Source organism: Merops nubicus, unplaced genomic scaffold, assembly GCF_000691845.1.
Source record: "Merops nubicus isolate BGI_N331 unplaced genomic scaffold, ASM69184v1 scaffold1042, whole genome shotgun sequence".
Lineage (NCBI taxonomy): Eukaryota > Metazoa > Chordata > Aves > Coraciiformes > Meropidae > Merops > Merops nubicus.
This window is the reverse complement of record NW_008594001.1, coordinates 1,045-22,402: the sequence shown is the minus strand read 5'-3', so window position 1 is coordinate 22,402 and position 21,358 is coordinate 1,045. Positions and strand designations below refer to the sequence as shown.

General features: G+C 37.7%; 1 protein-coding gene across 1 annotated transcript; it reads left to right on the top strand.

Annotated features, from left to right (window-relative positions):
* Positions 1-88: 88 nt before the first annotated feature.
* Positions 89-11,436, top strand: TMEM5 (transmembrane protein 5; the record flags this gene model as incomplete). Its single annotated transcript, XM_008935577.1, has 5 exons — positions 89-259; positions 1,252-1,354; positions 6,861-7,175; positions 9,297-9,467; positions 10,826-11,436. Coding segments are annotated over 5 exons (1,193 nt in total), but the record flags the coding sequence as incomplete, so codon positions are not given.
* Positions 11,437-21,358: the final 9,922 nt, after the last annotated feature.

Here is a 21,358-nt window from a genome sequence, read left to right as displayed (position 1 = left end):
AGCTGGCAGGTGCTGCCTGAAATTCAGGATTCAAGCACATTCGTTCTAACCTTGTAAACCTTGTATATTACGCTTTTGGGTTTCCTAGATCATGTTGCTGTGGGAAATGAAGAGTGGAATCCCTGGGAAGGGGACGAGAAAAATGAGCTGCTTGCTTCTCAGCAGAGATACGAAGCTAATCTTAAAATGATAAAAAACGCAAGATCTCACCTAGAACAAACCAGTGTTAGAGTACAGATTTGGGGCAAAGCAGCAATTGGTAAGCAGATGTAATCTGTTAATCACTTAGGCTTTCTGATACAGCTCTTCTCTGTTGTTTTAGTGACTAAAATTTATGTATATTAATAAATATATGGATTTCTCTACACAAGTAATGTAGCTGTTACTCAGATTTATGTTAATACCAATATAGGAATAGTTAAGACTCCCATCTTTTCTGTATCAGTTCTTTGCAAGACTGTTCTTCACATCTGTCAAAGAAAACAGCTCCAATGGAAGAGAAGCACAGTTGCATTTTTAATCCAGTGTAATTTACAACACAACACTAGGACAGGCCTCTTTCGGTTAAATCAGAGTATCTCTATCACATTTACATTTTGTGAAATAAAATATCTCACATTGAGAAGGCATCTTCTGTACTGCAGTATTAATGCCACTGATGAATCTGGAAATTCTTCTGTTGTAGAAGACTGAGTTTCCTCTCTACAAAAACTTATGGGCAAGATCCTCTGAAGCTGTAACTGCTGCTGAAGACATGTCATTTTTCTTATTTAACCTTTTTGGGAAATGTAAAATTTCCAGCTTCGGCTGTACTTTCATGTAGCATTGTAGAACATGTTGGTATATTACCTACCGATGCATTACATCACAAAAATTTGAAGTGTTTCACAAAAGCTCAAGAGAAGTATGCTTGTCCTTAAAATGCTGATTAATATTTTTTAATTTTTAAGTGGTATGTGTACTGGAAAAAAATGTTAACAGAAGTGGTAATGTGGTGTATCTTCAGCTACTGATATTTTGACATCCAAGGAATGTTTTAAGTGCCCTGATGTGTGAAAAATTTATCTTAACTAATTTGGAGTCATACAGAATTTGGGAAGCAAATTATAGTCTATATTACATAAGAAGCCCTGGTATTTCTTTCCCAAGTTCTTATGTTGCTGCACTTAATTAATTTCCCAGAAGTAATTCTGTTTGCTAGGATTGTAGAGTGGGCAATTCAAATTCTCCATCATGTCTTCATTTATGTAGGTCTTTACCTTTGGCAACATATTTTTGGAGGGCATCTTGAGCCAGTTGATGTGACTGCACAGTGGAGAGAAGGAAGCCAAAGAGCTGGAAAAACATATTTCAGGTACTAGCTGTACAATGTTGACTTGTGTTAATTTTAACAAATGGTGCATTGGATGGGTAAAGAACATGATAAGATGCACAGGTACATAATTTTATCTGACTCAAAGTCACAGTTACTTTAATAATAGTAGCAAATATTTTAATTTTCTCATGTTTTGATAACTATGGAATATGCACGCAACTTCCCATTAAAAATTATCACAAAGGAGAGTTACATTTATTCATAGAAACACATACTTCATAAACCCAGCAAATTCTAGCCCAAACATGTCACTATTAAAAAACCAGAAAACTAAGGATCCTTTCCATCTGCTGTTTTGTGAAGATTTGTGTATTTGAAAGAGAAGTGGACAGACTTACTGAGAAGGAGGGAAGCTAAGAGACCTCAGGAGCAGGGGGAATACAACTCTGAGAAAAATCTAAGAACTGAGGATGAGAGTTGACTGAAAAAAGCTTGGGGGCTTGAGGCAAGAAGATGTCTCCTGCTTGTTAGTTTCTGTTACATCCAGGGAAAAGGGACTTCACTTGTTTGTTCATAAATAGGATTGTATCAAAACAATTGTTTGTTTCTAACAAAAACAGTCTGTGAGACCTAGCATCTGGTTAACTGCTGGATCTGCAAAGCAAAATTTTATATGTAAAGGAAGATTATACTTGAAGCATTGTTTGCTTTTAAAATGGATTTTGATCTCTGATTGTACATGTTTTTAAATGGTTGTCTAGCATTTTATATTTTTTAGTGAATGATAGCAAATTTTTCTCTAAGGTCCTATAATACCATTTTTAAGGCTTTCTGTACAGATACAGTGGAGGCTGAAGGATTTTTCATCTGTTTGGCCAGTTTGCCAGTCTGCAGTTGTACCTCTCCTACAACATTTAGTCACTTGCGGCAGGACCCATCTGTTAAAAAAGTTTTCTTTTAAAGCATAAATGACAGACTTAAGTGAATTTAACTTCTGGAAACTGTTGATTCAGAAAGGTGTTTTTTTTTCCTTACACAATAAGACAGGGAATTGTAGTTTAAATCTGCAGATCCTGTTTGAAGTAAATATGTGATTGTGAATTGAAAGGAGGTTTTAAGTGATCACAGTAGTTTTTTATCACTTTGAATTGTTTATCAATGTATCTGAAAATGGATGGTGCAAGCCATAGAATATTTTTAGTAATGCCTACATCACATTCATAAGTGATTAAAGTATGTTTTCTGGAAAGACACGGGCTTGATTTAAACGTAGGGATTACTAAAGGGTCTGTCTTACATGTAACAAAATGGAAGAAATTGCATAGTCTTTAAAAAAAAAATAGCTATACTCTGCTAATTGTCTGCAGATATCACCTTATTCTATAAGATTAGGGAATCAACTATGGATGATGCTACTGCATCTTGGTAGTCTCCTTGACAATGTAATAGGGCCTTTATCTCATGGATTTGGAGAAAGGATGGGGACCAGTGCCTATAGTGTTCATGGGAAGAGAGCTTTCTTTTTTTCCAGACTTTAAAACTTGGAGGCTATAGAAACCAATGACACTTTACCAGAAAGCTTGTCTTCTTTCTATGGACATGAGGATTTTTTTCAAGCCCTTGCTTTCATGTTTATAATGTGAAAATAATTTGCTGCACTTAATGAGTCTGTCACTTGACTGGTTATTGTTTTTTTATCTCTGGTGTGCCTGTTTCAGGTGAGTAATAACCTCACATGGTCCTTAGGTCTCAAGGAAAGATTTCTCTGCTAGCATTTAAATACTTTCTTGTTATGTTAGAGGAACCAGGGCTAATAGAGTTTTTATTTTAACTTCAACTTGGATGCTAGATCCTATAAAAATATAAAGTTTACATTTGGTACCAACATAACAGTGTTTAAAATTTGACAGACTGGTAGGAACTTATTGTGTAAAGTATAGAAAATATGCAGATATACTTCATTTTAATTATTAGGATTCTGAAATGAAATAGCTGAAGTTCTAGTTTTTACTCAAATAGGAGTTTTTTTTGGGTTTTGAGAGGAAAAATTAGTCTGTGATTTTGGCTGCTCTGTGGTTAAAAGATTTTCTTTATTCCCTGGCTGAGGTCAGTTGTCTCCATTTGATTATTAGATGAGTCTAGAGGGAATTAGCTGAGGTGACATTTGGAGAATGTGTGCTGCTGTGTGGGTTTTTGTGGCAAGTCTAATGACTGTTAAAACATAAAACTCTCGTGAATGTTCTTAAAGAAGATCAAATGTAAAAACACAAAAATGGGAAAATATCACTTTAGCACAGTTGCACAAATAAACCCATTTCATATATTTATGATGGCAAATATACATATTTAATACAGATATTGATGGCTTCAAGTTGTTACCAAAGAAGTTGCCTGAAGAATACTAAAAGTATCAACTTCTGCATGAAATGCAGGGACATTTATCCAGAAACATCAGTGGAGAAGGAACTGCATAGCTGTGGCTTTTAGTGACAGGTTGGCAGATTCATAAAGAGTAGGAGAGCAGGGTTTAGCACTTTCCATGGCCTGAAGCAATTCACATCCTTCACTCCCCTCATTTGGGAGGATGTTTCAGAGCAGGATGTGCCCAACTTTTATCATTAAGTAAGAGCATTCCTAAATTTCTGTTCCACTGAGAGTCACACCCTTTCTGTTACAGACCTTCAGTGCTGCCTTCCCCAGTCCCTGTTTGCCCCAGTTGTTCAGCAGTTCGTAACTCTCATTCTCCTGTCCTCCTTATGCAAATAGCAACAATCTTGATTCATGCCAGAATGAAAGCATGTTTGTCAACAGTGTTAAATCAGCAAAGACTTGCCAAAGGCTTCTGACAAGGATATCTCATGGCAATTTAGTTTTCCTCATAGCCTTTGGTGAAGCTTTTTCAGAATGCAGATATGCTGTGTCTGCTGGATCCTCTCTGTCTCTGTTCTTATTGACACACTTGGAGATCTACATCAGATCAGTGAGACAGGACTCACTCATCTTCAGCAGTGTTTCTTCACCTACCTGAACCTTTTGATAAGATCCAGAGTTCTTGTCTTGGTTTTCTCATTTTTAAGGAATTCCTTTGTTGCAAATGGAGTGTCTCTATACTGGGTGTATTTGGTATGTTCTCTCCTGCTGCAGTATTGTAGTTAATCATATTGCTATTACAGAATGGCTGTATGACTAACACCTTTAGATCAAGTCTGGAAGACTCAGTCTGGAATAGAATCTTTTCAGCATATGAGTTCTAAGACTAGTAAGGCAAGCCAAGGACTTAATTTCATTTATTGAGTCCAAAAAATGTAATCTCCCCATAGCATCCTTGATGTAGCTTTCATGTGAGTAGTCAAAGTCTCCTAGTACTGCTGCCTTAATGTTACAGCTTCCATAACATCATGTTTCCCAGTCCCAACTGTATTCTGTCTGGGATTTAATAGTGCAACTTCAGCACTGTATTTCTCCCTAATGTAATTCTATGTTATCAAACTTCATATTTCCTATGCACATGACATTGCCTCCCCACCTGTACATCCTCTTGTTCCTGTAAAGTTGATAGGCTCACAAGACTGTGTCCATAATTAAAACCCTCTTCCCCAGGTCTCTTTTTGTAAAGTGATCACTGGATCAACAATGTATCCTATTCACTCTTGTGGGCATTATGATACTTGAAGTGTTCTCCTTTATGAATCCCAGAGATTCTTTTCTCATTGTCTGTTAAACTGAGTGGAGTCTTTTTTTTCATTGTTAAATTTTGGTTGTGAGTCTTGGCCTGGCTTGCATGTCATGGAGTCTTGATGCCAAATCATGAGTCTCATGAGTCATGATTCTAGAATTTGCCACTTGAACCAAGCCAGTAGTGTTTTGGCTTAAATCAGGTTTAGCATATCTTGGCTAAGGTCAGTCTGCTTCAGATAACCTCACTGAAGTAATTTCTACAGCTTTTGCTGTGAATTTGCTTTTCCTCACTAAGTGGCATACTTGAATTGAAACTAGCTGTCAATCTCAGCACTTCATGAGTTGAAACTCACAGTCATTCTAGATGACCTAAAACTCACACTCATTCTAAATTAAGTTTTGCTGGTAGCTGAAAAAAATGTAGTAATACAGCAGACCTAGAGGGCTAATACTTAATTGACTCTTGAAAAAAAAAAAAATCTGGTTTTCTTTTTCCCTCTTTCCCGAGCTGTGTCATCACTAATCCTTTGAGTTCAGTCAATAGTCTGATAACACAACAGTTCACTGAAGAGCAGGAGCTGGCAAGCACTGCTTGGCTTCATGGCAGTTCATAAATGGCTGTTGTCAGGTACTTGTACATGATCAGTGATTTAATGATTCTGCTGCATGATTGAAATTCCTCTGTTAAATGCGTTGTGCAATACCTAGACATGAAATTTTCTACTTAAAAAGTTTGTGCTTATTAGCTTTTCTTGGAGCCTCAAGTTTGACTTAGGTCATGCAAAATAAGTTTACATTTAGTTTAGTGCCTCTTGTGTTACAGATTCTACTTGGTATCAGATGACACAGTAATTTTTTGGTCTAACTGTTGCCATGATGAAGCATCCAAAACATATAGTGCAAGGAAATCAAATTGTATTTAAGTTTGGTAGACATAGCAATATTATATATTAACCATAGTGGTTTAAGTTTGTTTTGAGAAACTGAGGAAACTCGTTATAGAAACAATCTATGCTGCTTGGAAACCCCTTACTTATCCCACTGTGATCTGAATATCAAGAATTCCAATCAATAGAAATATCCAATGATTTTTTTTTATAATAGGAATGTTGATGAAGTTATACAACTAAGAGAGCCAATCATTGTAAAGGTTAGATTTAATAGTGAGAATAGTATGAATTTTTATGTAAAACAGGCTAAGTAGCCATAGATGGATAGGTGGATAACAAAAAAGGATATAAAAGAGTGGTCAATGTAATATAAAATTGAACATGTTTGGTGGAGTTATGCCCCATGTTCCCAGCACTGAATAAAGAAATGTCTACATCAGACTGGATTTTCCTCTTGTTTGGTGACATAGCCTTAACTTAACCAAAATTACAGAGAAAAGTAGTATGCCACGTCAGCCAATGTCCCTCATCATAGTACCTGTTTTAGTATACTCTTACAGATTTTTGGGAGGGCCTCTCTCCCATTCTGATACAGCATTCATTGGTTATTACTGGAGTTAAGAAGTTTGACATTTGGTGGACATCCAAGTACATCCTTCTATTAAAGCTGATTGATTTACCCATGTTTTGATGTTTGAATATGGTAATAGTTATGATTTATTGACAAAATACCTTATTTTGTGTATAAATCTCCTTTTTCCTCAATAAAGTTGAAGGCAGCTTTATTCCTGTGTTAAGCTGTAGATACAAACAACAGAAATGATTACAGCTGCACAATTACTTTGCAGTATCTTGCATTTATTTTATGGAAGAAAAAAAGATCTCTAGGGTACAGTCTGTGTAGGAAGGATGTTTAGAGGGTTAAGGTCAATAATTTGCCTTAAGGGTGTTTACTATTTGTATTGTGGCTTTTGCAGCTTCGTCACTGGTCCGTCTGTAGTTCCTGGCTACTTCTCAGTGGATGCTGAAAGCGTTGTGCTGGTTCTGAACGGGAGAGAACAGGCGAAGATCACGTACGCCACGCAGTGGCTGCACTACGCACAGGCCTTGGTTCAGGCTCACAAAATACAGCACGTGGCGGTTGTGCTGCTTGGGAATGAGCAGTGCAACAATGAGTGGATTCAGCCGTACCTGAGAAGAAACGGAGGATTTGTAAATCTGCTCTTTGTTACATATGACTATGCGTCGGTAAACGAAGAAGATATTTTCCAGTGGCCTTTAGGAGTAGCTACGTAAGTGCTATAGACACAAATTACAACTGACACTTCATTGTTATGCATGAGGGATGGAAAATGCCTCAGAATGTTACTGCTGATATCCAAAACAATTCCTGTAACTGAGATCATGATCCTATTAATGATATTCTAAATTAAGCATTGGAGTCTGGGATTTGCATTTAGCAATAAAAATGATAACAGGAAAATAATGCTGGGATTGAAGGGGCTGTAAAAAATTGAACCTGTGGCTGGTGAAGTTTTCTGTTGGGGTTTTTTTTTTCTTCAGTGGATTTGCTGTTGAGATTTATCATAACTGCTGATGTAATGTGTACCAGTGACATGGGGATTTAAAAGATATTTGTGTGATTAAGTTCCAGGTACTGCTTGTTTAGGAAAGGGATGGTACTGGTGGTGCATTTTTTAACTCCTGCTATGGCTCTCAAGAGGAAGCTGTATGCCTCCTGTTTGGAGATGGAGATACTCCAGTATCGCAGTAACATAAGCTGGCCTAACTTCTAACTCACAAAAACATTGTGGTATTTACTGCTCAAACTATTTATGTAGAGTAGATAAACATTTGTTTCAGTTAGATGCATTTTTACTCTTATTAACAGCGTTAATAGTGTTTTAGCTACTTACGGTAATAGAAGATTAAAAGAATACAGGATTATTTTCAGATCTTGTGTTGAATTTGAATTCAATATCCTCTACTAAGCTAGTTATCAAACTGTAATAGGTTGAACTTGCCCACAGTGTCATTGAAATGCATTATATTTGGATTCTTGATGGTGTCAGAGAATTGATGGCTTTAGAAATTCCTGAGCAAAAAGAAGTTGAGTGTTTTGAGATGCAAAGATTAAGGTGACAGATAACAGAAAGCAATAACAGTTAAAACAGTAAACTGTGGTGCAAAGCTGGGCACAGAAAGATAGATCAGGTATCAGAATGGGGCTTTGCAGTGTTTGCACATCAACAGTTGTAAAAATTGTGATTGATGGTATGCAGATGTGCCAAATTTTCCAAGTGAAGAGGGAAAATAAAGATGGAGAATTCTTCAGAATTATTTAGCATCAAGAAAAAATGGTTTTCTGAAAGTAAGTGAATTCACATTCATCATGCAGGAGAAGGACTTGTACCATCAAAGTTTGGGAAAGTGAAAAAATGGAGTATGTCTTCAAAAACCATTAATGGCAATGAAGAAACCACTGAAATGAAGTAGAGGCTGCCTTTGGAACCAGCAAAGAATAGGCATCAGGGTATAGCTTTTCTTATAAAAAAAATGAAACAACAGGGAAGTAGAAGAACAGTGATCCTTCAGAAATAATATTAGAAGGAATATCTGTCTTAAATTGATACTGCAAAGGAGCAGAAACTTTTTTAACATTCATCTGTTCCAGAAAAGACACAAGTTTATGTAATGAAACAATTAGTTTAGCTCTTCAGCTGAAACAGTATTTCACTGGCTGTCATGCTGACCAAAAGTACTGTAAGATTTGAGTAATCAGTCAAAAAAGAAGAATGCCTGATGTGGTGAAAGCATGTCTGAGAGGATGGTGTACAGTTTGCATTGGAGCCCAGCACTTAGCACTGGGTTTGCTGAGTCCAAAAAGACAAGTTAATTAGACTGTACAACAAGCTATTTAGTAACCAAAAGATTAAATTCATGAAGTCCACCCACATCGAAGTGGAGTTTTCCTTTGAGAGGTTACCTGTGGTATTTTCTGTCAATAAGCATGCCCAGAGATTGAAGTAGCTGAGACTTAAACTCCATAGTTACCATTCACTCAGCCATTTCGGTCAAAAGCAGTGGTTGTGGCAAGAACAGCTGGTTTCGAAAAATCATGTTCCTCAAGGGCATTTTGTAAAATGCATGCAAAATATCTCTGATGCCTACTGAGGACATAAGTAGGAAAGTCTCTGAAGAGAGTGGCAGGGGCAAAGGGAATAAAGACCAACTTTTGGGACAAGGCTTACTCTGGTTTGCTTGTGGATCTGTTTGTGTTTATAGATGTGGATTGGCAGCAAATAGGTGATTTTAGTCTTAGTATCTGCTGCAGTAAAGATTAAAGCAGTATGTTTTTTCTTATTTTTCTATATTATATATATCTTGGATAACTGTATGTTTTGTTTTTACAGCTACAGAAATTTCCCAGTTGTAGAACCCAGCTGGTCAATGCTGCGTGATCCAAGATCATATCTATGTAATTTCTTAGGAACAGTTTACAAGAACTCTTCTAGGGAAACCCTAATGGAAATTCTGAAGCAGGATGGGCTTGACAAACTTTGCTGGATTGCAGCCAGAGAACAGTAAGAGTTTGACTTACTTTGTGAAAACATTCAGATTTTTTTGCTTGGTTCGTTATTACCAATCCTTTCTTGAGTGTTAAAAATCAGTACAAATAAAGATAACCAGTCATAATTATAACAGAGAACAATTATGACACCCTTTGCATGCATCTTTGTAATGGAAAAGCCTTTCTGTGGCTATATTTTACATAAAGCATGTTTTTTAAACACATAGAAAAATCATCTATGTGTACTCCATACAAAGACTACCTTTCTTTTCTTATGTTTGATTATGGTGGGAGGAGAACTCTGTATTGCACCTTGTGTGTATTAATGTCATAATAGAAGAAAAAGCTGTATTTTGTTGTGTTCCAACAAGAGACTAGATATAATCTGTATAGCATGGCTCTTTTTGATTTCAAGTAGGTAGAACAGATCTTTTCACTAGCAGAAATAGGGTTCTGATTGTATTTCTTAATTTTGCCAAGCAGCAGCTGTAAAACGTTTGATGGCTGGCACAGCAGTGCCAAGGGACACCTCAGCTACCCTGATGAAGAACCTCAGGAGATGGTTGTATCCATGACATAAACCATTATCTCACAGACATTTTAAGACACTTCAGGCACATGGATCCAGGTTAAGAGACTGCTTTACATCCTAACTTCTGGAGACCAAACCTCTACTGAATGGGTTGCCCAGGGAGGTGGCTGAGGCCCCATCCCTGGGGGTCTTTAAGGCCAGGCTGGATGAGGCTCTGGGCAGCCTGATCTAGTGGGAGGTGTCCCTGCTCATGGCAGAGGGGTTGCAACTGGGTGATCCTTGTGGTCCCTTCCAACCCTGACAGATTCTGATCTGTTTTAGCAGAGGACGTAGTTGGCTTAGTTGGCTTAATGGTTGGACTTGATGATCTTAAAGGTCTCTTCCAACCTAAAGCATTCTATGATTCTATGATGCTATGATTAAAGTATATGAGGAAAAAAAAAAAAAAATTAGAAAGTCCATGAAGTTTTGCCCTGCATATATGTTTTTGAACTGTGTTGTGAAGCAAATTGACATATGCATCATCCAAGTCATGCAGAAGATGTAAAATGGCATTTCAGTATGCTTTTACACTTCTAAGTATTAACAATTTCCTAAAAAGACCATATCTAAAAAGCCCTACAATCTATTTTTAACAGTGACATTTTCAATAAATGCTTAGAAGACTCTTTAAGAATAGTTAAGACTAAAAGTAAAAGCCTGTTGTGTATGTAATGCAAAATTCTTACACTGACAGCATTTTCAGTATTATAAATAATTGTAATTGAAGCGTATCTCTATTTTTTCCTTGCAGTGTCTGTGGGGAAAAATGTTAATTTTTAACCCATTTACTTTCCTAGGTGGCAGCCTCAAGAAACAAATGAAAGTTTCAAAAATTATCAAGATGCCTTGCTCCAGAGTGATTTGACATTGTGCCCAGTGGGAATAAATACAGAATGCTATAGAATTTATGAAGCTTGTTCATATGGATCTCTGCCTGTTATAGAAGATGTAATGACACCGGGTGATTGTGGAAACTCATCAGCGTACCACAGGGCTCCATTACAATTACTAAAAACCATGGGGGCTCCATTTATCTTTATTAAAAACTGGAGAGAGCTTCCTGCTGTTCTAGAGAAAGAAAAAAAAATGAGCTTACAAGAGAAGATTCAAAGGAGAAAAAAGCTTATAGAATGGTATAGAAACTTCAAAGCATGGATGAGAGAGAAATTCATTAATACTTTGGAAAATTCATTTTTGTCCAGTGATAAATTGTCCCTTTTGAAAATCTAGAATAGATTGAAAACTTAATTTCCATTAAGCTTCAGGGGAAGCTTTTATACAAAGGAAATCTCACAGGGCAGATACATTCCTTTTGAAGTCAACAGCATTGCACTCACTTGGCGAAGAGGAGCTACGTTTGGCCCACCATCCTGAACAGTTTTCAGAGAGGCTGTTGACTTAGCAGGATGGTAATCTGTAAAGATGACAACAGTTTTTTTATTACTGTTTTTACAATTTCCATGTCAGTGTGTGACCTGATAAGTTGGGTTTTTTTAGGAGAGTATCTTTTGAGCATGTGAACTTATTAAAATCTAATGAGTGTAACAGTTGTGTTTGAAGAAAAGAGAAGAATGATAGCTATAAGGTACAGAGTAATTTATTATGTAGGTGAAAGAAGAAAAGTATGATTATAACAAAGTTACCAGGTTTAGCACAATCATTAAGATATATCCTGGTAAGTGCTTGTTCTGAAAATGTGATCTGTTTACTTGATCGACATTTCTTTTCCAAGGAAGTGGCCATAAAGCTAAGTAAACACTGTGGAATAAAAATACACAGTTCGAGGTAAAAACGGGTAACTCTTAGAAATATTTCATAGCACTGCATTTTTGTGGAAAAGGATTTAAATCTAAAATTGGTTTGGGACAACATAAGCGTATAGTTCATCCACTGATTAAGAATCAAGAGTGTATAGCTGTGACTCACCCTATGAAGGACTCTAAAAGAGGGGCACATAAACCTTGTTGGTCAGAAGTGGAGATGGAACTTTTAAAATAATTAAATAAGAGATATAAGGGGCAAAGAAATATTAACATGTTGATTGCCAAACATATTCCATCAAAAACGGCTAAACAGATAAGTGATAAAAGGAGGCTTTTACCATCAGGTCCACAGAAAGAGAAGACAGAAGAACAAAGGGAAAAAAGAACAATCCTGTATACAGAAGGTGGACAATTGATGACTGTAAATTTGGACACAGATAGTAGATTGAAAACTCATTGTTCTAGTAAGTTTATAGAATGGATGACATCTGGAAAGTTACATACACTCCAAGACACGTTCCAAAAGATAATTTCTAGAGAGGAAGATCCATTGACCCTAATTAATAAAGCAACTGAGGAGAACTATAAGTACCTGTATATGAAACCCTCAAAAGAAAAAGCAGACCAGGGTGAGAATCACCAAGATACCTGTAAACGGCGACCCTTGAACTCACTGTTAGGGTGGATGAAGAGGAGATCGAAAAAGCGGGGATGGTTCCTGAGATTCCAACGGCTGTTTCACCTAGACAGAGGGAAACCAGCTGGAATAATACCGGATGACTGGGAATCCCTGCAATGTAAGATCCCCCTCGGTGAGGTGCACGAGGTGTTCAAATTGAGATGGGAAACACCGGGATCATTCAGAGGTCTAGGTGCATTCCAATCCCTTGGTCATGTGGATAATTCGGCATCTGAGGCCATGATTACGGCAAAAGGAATCTAAAAACATGAAAGAGATGAGTAAAGATTCAGCCCCAGGACCTGACAGATTAAGCTTGAGAAATTTAATTAAGGTGGACCCACATTATACTCAGCTGATGGAATTGTTTAATCTATGGCTGGTGACTGGCATTATTCCAGATGTAATGAGAGAATGTAGAAATATATTGATATCAAAATCGGCATTACCTGAACGTCAAAGTGATATAAATAATTTGAGACCAATTACCATCAGTTCAATTTTATTAAGATTATATTCCAGAATATTGACTGCCAGATTAACCAAAGCCTGTTCCATTAATGCACGACAGAGGTTTTATCAGATCATCAGATTATTCAGAAAATCTAAAATTGTTGCAACTTAGCATCCAGAATGCGAAGAGACAACATCAGTCTTTAGGAGCAGTTTTTGTGGATATAGCAAAAGCTTTTGATACAGTTAATCATTCACATATTATTGCAGTATTAAAACAGAAGGGTCTAGATGGTCACATTATAACCTTGATTAAAGATCTACATTATAATATTATTACATATATAGACAGGAAAAAAGAATGATCTGACCCTATTAGAATTTGGACAGGAGTAAAACAGGGCAACCCTATGTCACCAGTTTTGTTTAACCTATGTATAGATCCTTTGCTCTGTAAATTGGAAGAGAAGGGTAATGGATTTCAGCATGGTACCGGTAAAATAACAGCTATGGCTTTTTCTGATGATTTGGTATTGCTGAGCGATTTGTGGAATGGTATGGAAAAGAATATTGAAATTTTACATGGGTTTTGTGGGTTTTGTGAGCTAATTGGACTCAAAATGCAAGGTGAAAAATGTCATGGATTTTATATTCATCCAATGAAAGATGCATACGCAGTGAACAGTTGTCCTGTATAGATGATGTGGCACCCCATTAAACATGATTGAACCAGGCAATTAGGAGAAATATTTGGGATTACAAATAGATCCTTGGGTTGGAATATCTAAACCAGATTTATTGATTAAAATACAAAATTGGTTATATTGTATTGAGAGGGTTCCATTAAAACCTCTCCAAAAGAGACACATCTTAAGAAATACACCATTCCACGACTGATGTACTTGGCAGACCATTCAGATACAAAAGTCACATATCTTGAATCACTTGTTCTGTGAAAGAATGGTTACATTTACCATCTACCACTTGTGATTCCCTACTTTATTGTAGTAGTAAAGATGGAGGTTTGGGTATTACTAGATTAGCAGTATTAGTACCCAGTATACAAGCTAGAAGGTTACATAGGATTGCTCTGATCCACTGATTCAATCTGTAGTGAAAGAGGAGAGGACGGATAAGGAGTATGCTAAATTATGGGTTGGAGAAGGAGGGAATAAGGATAAAATAACATCAATATGGGGTCCCACAACCAATATGGTAATATCTAAGGCTTCTGATAGAGAAAATCTTTCAGAATGGGAACTGGCTATTCCAAAAACTGTTTTCCCAAAACCTTGTAATTGGCATAAGCAGAAATTTAATAATTCAACTAATCTACTTTCCCAAAATCGTGGGATTATAAATTTTGTGGGGGACAGCATAAGTAATAATTGGCTTGAACATTATAGGGGTATTCCTCAGAGAAAGCTTCTGACTGCTTTACAACTAAGGGCTAATGTTTATCCAGCTAGAGAATTGCTAGCTAGAGGTAGGAAGGACAGTACAGTACAGCAGCGTAGGCAGTGCCAGCCGGAAACTGAGACCTGTGCGCATGTAGTTGGCTATTGTCCTGCAGTACAGGATGCAGGGATTAAAAGGCATAATCAATTATGTGAGTTGTTATCTAGGGAAGCTGAAAATAAAGAATGGATGACTTTTCATGAGCCATCATTGAGGGACAGGAATAATGAACTATTTAAACCTGATTTAATATTTGTAAAAGGTGCACAGGTGATGGTGGTAGATATAACAGTAAGATATGAAAGTAAACCGTCATCTTTGGCTGATGCTGCAGATGAGAAGGTAAAGAAATACCAACATCTGACTGAGTAGGTGCAGGAATTGACAAATGCTACTACAGTTAAATACATGGGTTTTCCATTGGGTGCTCGTGGTAAATGGTTCTCAGACAACAGAGTTGGGAATTTCCCAGTCTTGTCAGCATAAAATGGCAAGACGTATATCGAATTGGGCTTTGTTCACATCGGTTGATACTGTTCACACGTTCGCGGGTAAAGCGCAGGTTAATTTGAATGTTTGTGATGGATAATAAAGTTGATGTGGTTGTAGTGGATAAGGAGGGACAAAAATGGGACTCGTAATGATTGCCACCTCATGACGTGTTACGGGCCGATACTTCCTACTGGCTATGACTTCTTAGGTGGACAAGCCACCTTTAGTTAACTCGGAAGGGGATTTATTTTACGTTCATTAAATAGCAGTGCATTTTCCCTTTAATGTCAGATATCAAAACTTCTTTCTTCCATTCCCATTCAGTCTTGGGACATAACTTTCTGAAGTTCTGCTGCAGGACCATTCGTTACCTGCAGTTACAGCTGCACATTGTGAACACTGGTCCTTAAACCTGAATCTGTTTATAGCTTCCCTGATTTCTCAAAATCTGCTGAAACCTGTCAGCTCCAAAAGATGGTAGAAGTATAATGTTTCATGTTTGTGATGCTACTTGTACAACAAATAGTTTCAGCAGTTTTTGTTAAATGTAGCCAAAGGGCTCTCTTACTGTCCTTGTATAAGTGTGTTCAGCTGAGGGGTGTGACTGCATGCACAAGGTGGGCGTACCAAAAGTGGTGTAATACCCAGGTTTCTGTCTTTGAGTGGCAGTGTGCTGTGTGGAGTCAACATGAAAATGCCAAGTTTTAGTTTGCTAAACAGCAGCTTCTCTAGACCTGGAATATTTCATGGAACACCTGGACTTTTAGGAGCTTGCATTCCATATGCTTAGAAGATGCTCTCAGAAAACAAATTATTTAAATAATCTGATTTGTACATCTGAGATGAATTTCCTGTGGCTGTCATCTACCCATTTCACCTGAAGCGTCACGCAGCTGCAGTACAATGCAAACGTTCTCCACTCAGCTGAGACTGGAAGTACAGCTATCGGGACTCGCACTGAGTTGATGAGCCCTGCTTAGAGGCTTTGCTTTTTAGACCAAAAGTACCATAAATTTCTCTACTGAGGATCTGAAGTAGCCACCTGCATAGTAGTTCACAGCACTTCGAGGGTTAGAAGCTTATCTGCAGTAGTGTAGTGTCATTGCTGTTGTTTCCCTGTAGGAGAACCTGGCTTTCTACACAAGCTACAAAAGTGCAGAGGAATGATCTAGAGCAGTGGTTTTCAACCTGTAGTCAGCAGATCCCTGGGTACTCCTGCTAGATTTCAAGAACTGCAAAAAAACAGCTGTGAGAGAGAGAAGTCTTTACCAATCAGCCTAGATTCTTATAAAAGAGCCTGCAGCTCTTAAAAAAATTTCATGGTGTGCAAGTAGAAGTCTGAAAAACAGTGTGTTACTTGATCATCAGTAGATGAAATGAGGCTATTCATGTGTTCATTTCTAAGTAAACATGCAAGTTTATTTCCAAACTTGTGGCAACTTTATCTTAAGGAAGGCCAAGACATGCACCGAAGATTTATCAGAATTTCACATCGCAGCTGCTTGCCTGCTTTTGGGAGTTCAAAGGGAAGTAATTTACATTGTATCTGTATTTAACTAATTCTTGACACTTTAAATTGACGTGCTTCAGTCCAACAGGGTTTACAAGTAGAAGGTTTTTCTTGTGTTCCATTTCCAGTGATAATGGAGCAAAGACAGCAAAACATCTTGAAGCCTGGGGAGAGTTCCTAACAATTTAGAGAGGACAAGACTGAGCAAAGACAGTGAGGGGTGCAAGAAATCAGAGAGGAAATCTTAGCAGTGGAGGAGGAAACTGCTTTAAAAGAAAGGAAGCAGCTAAGCCACTGGTGAAAAGGAGAGCTTATCCCCTGCATGACAGAGCCGGGCAGGAGTAGATAGTATCTCCTGTCAGTGAGAAGGTGAAGAATCAGTTCAGTGGTTTGAGACTGAGAGCACTGATCTCTTCTTGCAGTTAGCGCTCCATTTCAAGAGTGGGATGGTGAAGCACAGTTTTCCAGAGCACAAAACAAGGACTTGAGGCCTCTTATAACCACGCACGCTGTCTCTGTTGGAGAAGGAGTTTTGCACAGAGCCAAGCCTGTGTGGAATCCAGAGTGACAACTGTAACATCAAATGTTATACAGATTGTTAATTATGCAGTATTTGGTATCATGCTTAGATTTGTATGTGGAATATATAACTCTGCTAGTCTCATTGTCAGATTCCCTGCTGATGAATATTTCACAAATTAAGCTGGATTGCCTTGCTGTAAGACGAAATGGAGCTGCTAACAATTTAGTGTAAGTCCATCTCATTTACATAATTCTGAACCCACTAAGAGTGGCTGTGAACATGGTGTAAACTGTTTAAAAGATGGGCTTCTGGAGAGCAGTATTTTTCCAAAGACACGTAGCCAGCTTTAGGAACTTTTGGTAGTCCTGTAGGTAAGGAATTGACTTGCAAAGGATCTGGATGCCCATTGCTTACCATTCTTGGACGTTTAAGTTGGGATAGTATATTTCAGTACTTAGGTGTTCTAGTGGTTTTAGATACTGGCTTTCAATGACTGAAACTTATACAAGGAGTGGTACAACCAAAGTTTTGTAGAAGCATTTTTCATATCAGATATTAAGTATGAATTAGGAGCCCTATGTGCTGGAATCACCATTTTCTCTCTTGGCTTCTTGCCCTCACCAAAAGCACAGAAATAAAATCCTGTTAGTTCTTGGCAGACCTTGCATGTTAGTAATAACCTCTAAGAGCTGGGCAAAGTCAGAAGCAGCTTCCATGCTATCGAGTCCTAAAATATTTCCATGAATTCTTCCTACTAGGATGGGAGAAATAAATGACAGTTGAACAAGGTTATGCTTCTTTTGGCATGTTCATAAAGACTGACATTGGCAGAGACAAAAGTGTTTCAAATGCAGTTCCAACTGTGCCCTAAGAAACTGTTGCATCCAAGAAAATAGCTACCATAAGGTATGTTGTGTCTGCCATTTTCCAGTAGCTCAGAAGGAGTTTGATGTTTATGTAGTGCTGTGAATCCTCCACAAAGGGTTTGATGAATCACCCAGGAAAAAAAAAGTGCTGACCTGCTGAAAATGTTCCTGAAAGGATGATGTACAGTTTACATTACATCCCAGGACTTCATGTTGAGATCTTTTGGCTTTCTGAGTCCACAAAGATAAGTAAAATAGTTTGTACAGTAAGCCCTTCAGGGATCAGTCTGAAGTGATTCTATAAAAGCCATGCTGTGCAGCACAAGTGGCAGTGGTTCTAAACTCTTCTCATCCCTGCTGACGCAGTTGCAAAGAATTGCCTGGATTTCTTACTCATCAGCAGTCCATAAATCATGACTGATAATCCCCTTGATAAAAAAACAGCTTGCCAAAGGTCACAAATTTCAGGATTTCTTCAGTGTCCCCTGAACAATAAAAATCAATAAATGGGCATGTATTTTTATCTTCTAAGTATAAATTCTTTTCACATCTTCACTAGAATTTTGGCATGGAAGACTGCTTTGAGTGTTTAAATCTCTCCATGTTTTAAAGAATGTAAAAGCTGAAAAAGCACTAGAGGTGAAATCTGGGGGCCAAGAGGAATACTAATCAGAAAAACATTAATGCCTGCATAGATTTCTGATGCATTTTCTCTCAAACACTTTGCATTAAATACATCTCAGAACTGGAATTACACAGCAATAAAATGGTGAGGCAGAATTTCAAAATGGGCTCTGTAATGTTAGTCCCCTAGGGTCTGAGTGTGGATGGTATTTTACGTGTCTCTGATTCAAGATCCCATAAAGAGGCCTCAGTCTTCAGAGAAAACCTCTACACATTTTTAAACCAAGAACTTTTTTTAGATTTGTCTAGTTCGGTACCCAAAAAACACTGGCCAGTTTTGAGAGGCTGGCCACACAGCTGGGCATTTGTACAGGCACTTCTCTTACCTCCTAATTGCATTGAGTTCTCTGGCAGCACATGCACTGCTAGTCATGTTTTCTTCTCTGAACCCCCTTGGGACCTGAGTGCAACTCTGTGAACACTGCTGTACCAGAATACAAGATGTTTCTGATCCATAGTTCCACAACGCAGATGTGTTTTTTCAAGGATGCCACGAAGTAATGTGACTCATTCCCTCAGGCAGGCTTACAACAGCTTAATCACAGAAGGATAGTTTTAGTTAAGTATCCTCAAAATTGCTTCCTAGTTGATCTTCCGCACAGTCCCATCTGACAGTGCAAAATTTCTGGTTTACAGGTGATTGCATTTGCCCTTCCTATGGGCTTAATTTTTTTCATCTTCAGGAATATATGATTTGTAGGTTGGGCTGCATTTTTAAAACAAACTGAACAGAAATAAAGTATACACAGTTTCCATTATATGTGTGTTTTCAGAAGATATGAGACGCAAAATAAATGCATCAAACATAAATGAGTCATTCACTAAGATCCAGATGAAGATACAGCCATTGAAAGGCAGCAAGTTGTGCAGGTGGCCACAAATAAAGAAAAATGAATCTCTGAATGACTAAAATTAGCCTGATTCTTTCAGATGAAGTTATTCAAATAGCATAAATCTGTTAAATGTCATCTTTTGAAGGCTGCTATATTAAAGGAGTTTTGTTCAGGGCCCAAAATGCAAGGTTTCTGCATAAGTGATTCTTTTAATTTTTTTCCCTCTGCAGTGGAATTCTTTTCTGAAGAATAAGGGTAGTCTCTGGCCATGAGCAGAGATCCACCTTAAGTAATATTTACATAGGAGATGCTGAAACGTCTTCCTCTGTGGCTGCGTATTTACTACAGTCTAGTATTTGTGACACCCCTTGTCAGCAATGAGGCCACCATAGTGCTAGATACTAACACACAAAATACTCTGGGACATGAGATACCTGGGTTCAAGCCTTTGTTCCAGCTCGGGCAGAGCAGGGACACCATTTCCAAAACACAGCCACAGGGAAGGTCTACATTGAATGTCTCTGCTCCTGCTTTTGACTGGGAAAACCTACTTTTGACACCTTTTGTTGTGGTGAAAAGCTGGAAATAATAAACAAATCTTGAAATTTTTGGTGAGATGTGAAAACAGTCATGTGCTATAGAAGATGTAGTAAAACAACTCTGTCTGAAGAAACTCAGAAGACCCAAAGAAATAAACCTCTGACAGGCTTTAGCACAAAAAATTATTATTTCTCTCTTTCACTTGTGTTATCTCTTTCTCATACTAATCCTGTTTGCCATTGAATGGCATGTCATCAAAATCACACTACACTAGAATCAATTAAACTATGTGAACAGTAAGATCTACCCTATAACGGTGGAATGTAGCAGCAACGTTTGGACCTTCCTTGATGTTAAAGAGTGATACTCCAAGATGAATTTGAAGATGTCCCATATTCAGGACAGGATTGTGTCCTGAAGCGTGTGAAGCCATGTATGTAGTAGGAAAGCTGCCATTTCACTAAATTTAGACTGTTGTAATAGTCCTGAGCAAATCTAGTAACTGAACTAAATTTGAAGATTAAATATTTAGTAGATTTTGATAGTCTTATTACTTGTTTGCTAGTAACATAAATTAGGCAATTGGTACTTAAGGGGTAGCACAAAGATTTCTTTATATCCTTAGACAAAAAGAATTGTATCAGAAAATATGCAATTTTTTAAAAACAATATTCTGCTGTCTGCTACCATTGGGTATGTAAAAAGTAAGTAATTTGGTTTCAGGAGAGTTACCCTTAATTTCCACAACACAGCCCTCTGGACTTAGCTCACAGATTCTCTTTTTGAATTTGGATCTCTGTAGTCATTCTCTCTGAATATGGAAATGGAGGACTAAGGACACCTGATTAATCTACAAATTAATTGCTGTAGGAATTCAAATGGTGCTTCCCACTTCTTTCAAATGATTGCATAGATTCAAGATGGCCAGTGACATGTGCTCTCTGGTATTCAGTCTTTAATTGCATATTCCGTATTGCTGGAGGGTTCAGTTTATTCATTTAATAGTGACTAACCAATCTCCGTCAATGCAGCCCTTTGCTGATGATTGCAGAGTGCCATGATTGTTCTACAGTGAAAACTAAGTAGTCTTGCTAATGCTAAAACTGAAAGCAATATACCATCTGGTGAGTATACAAGCAGGAATCTGCAAGTTATGCCATGTTGTACCAGTTTTCCTTCCTTCCTTCCCATCTAATCAGACTCTGATTGTTTCTTCTTGTATGTCTTGTCTCTTTGCTTTTTTCTCCCTGTGAACTGATTTTACCCAGCTGACCTTCTTTTCACATTGTTATTTTCAGATTATAGCAAATTGCCCTCTGTCTGGTGGGGATATAATTTCCTGGTCCCTGGGGAGAATTTCTACCAGGTATACAATCCCAGTGTCAATGTAATTAGGCTTTTGCTGAATTTCCGCCTTAGCAAAGTTCTTGTTCTTACACAGCAAGCTGCCAAAGTCTCTCTCTGTCAGATATTATGTCATCCTGAGTGCTTGTTCCTTAAACATTTATAGTGCATTAAGATTTTTGACT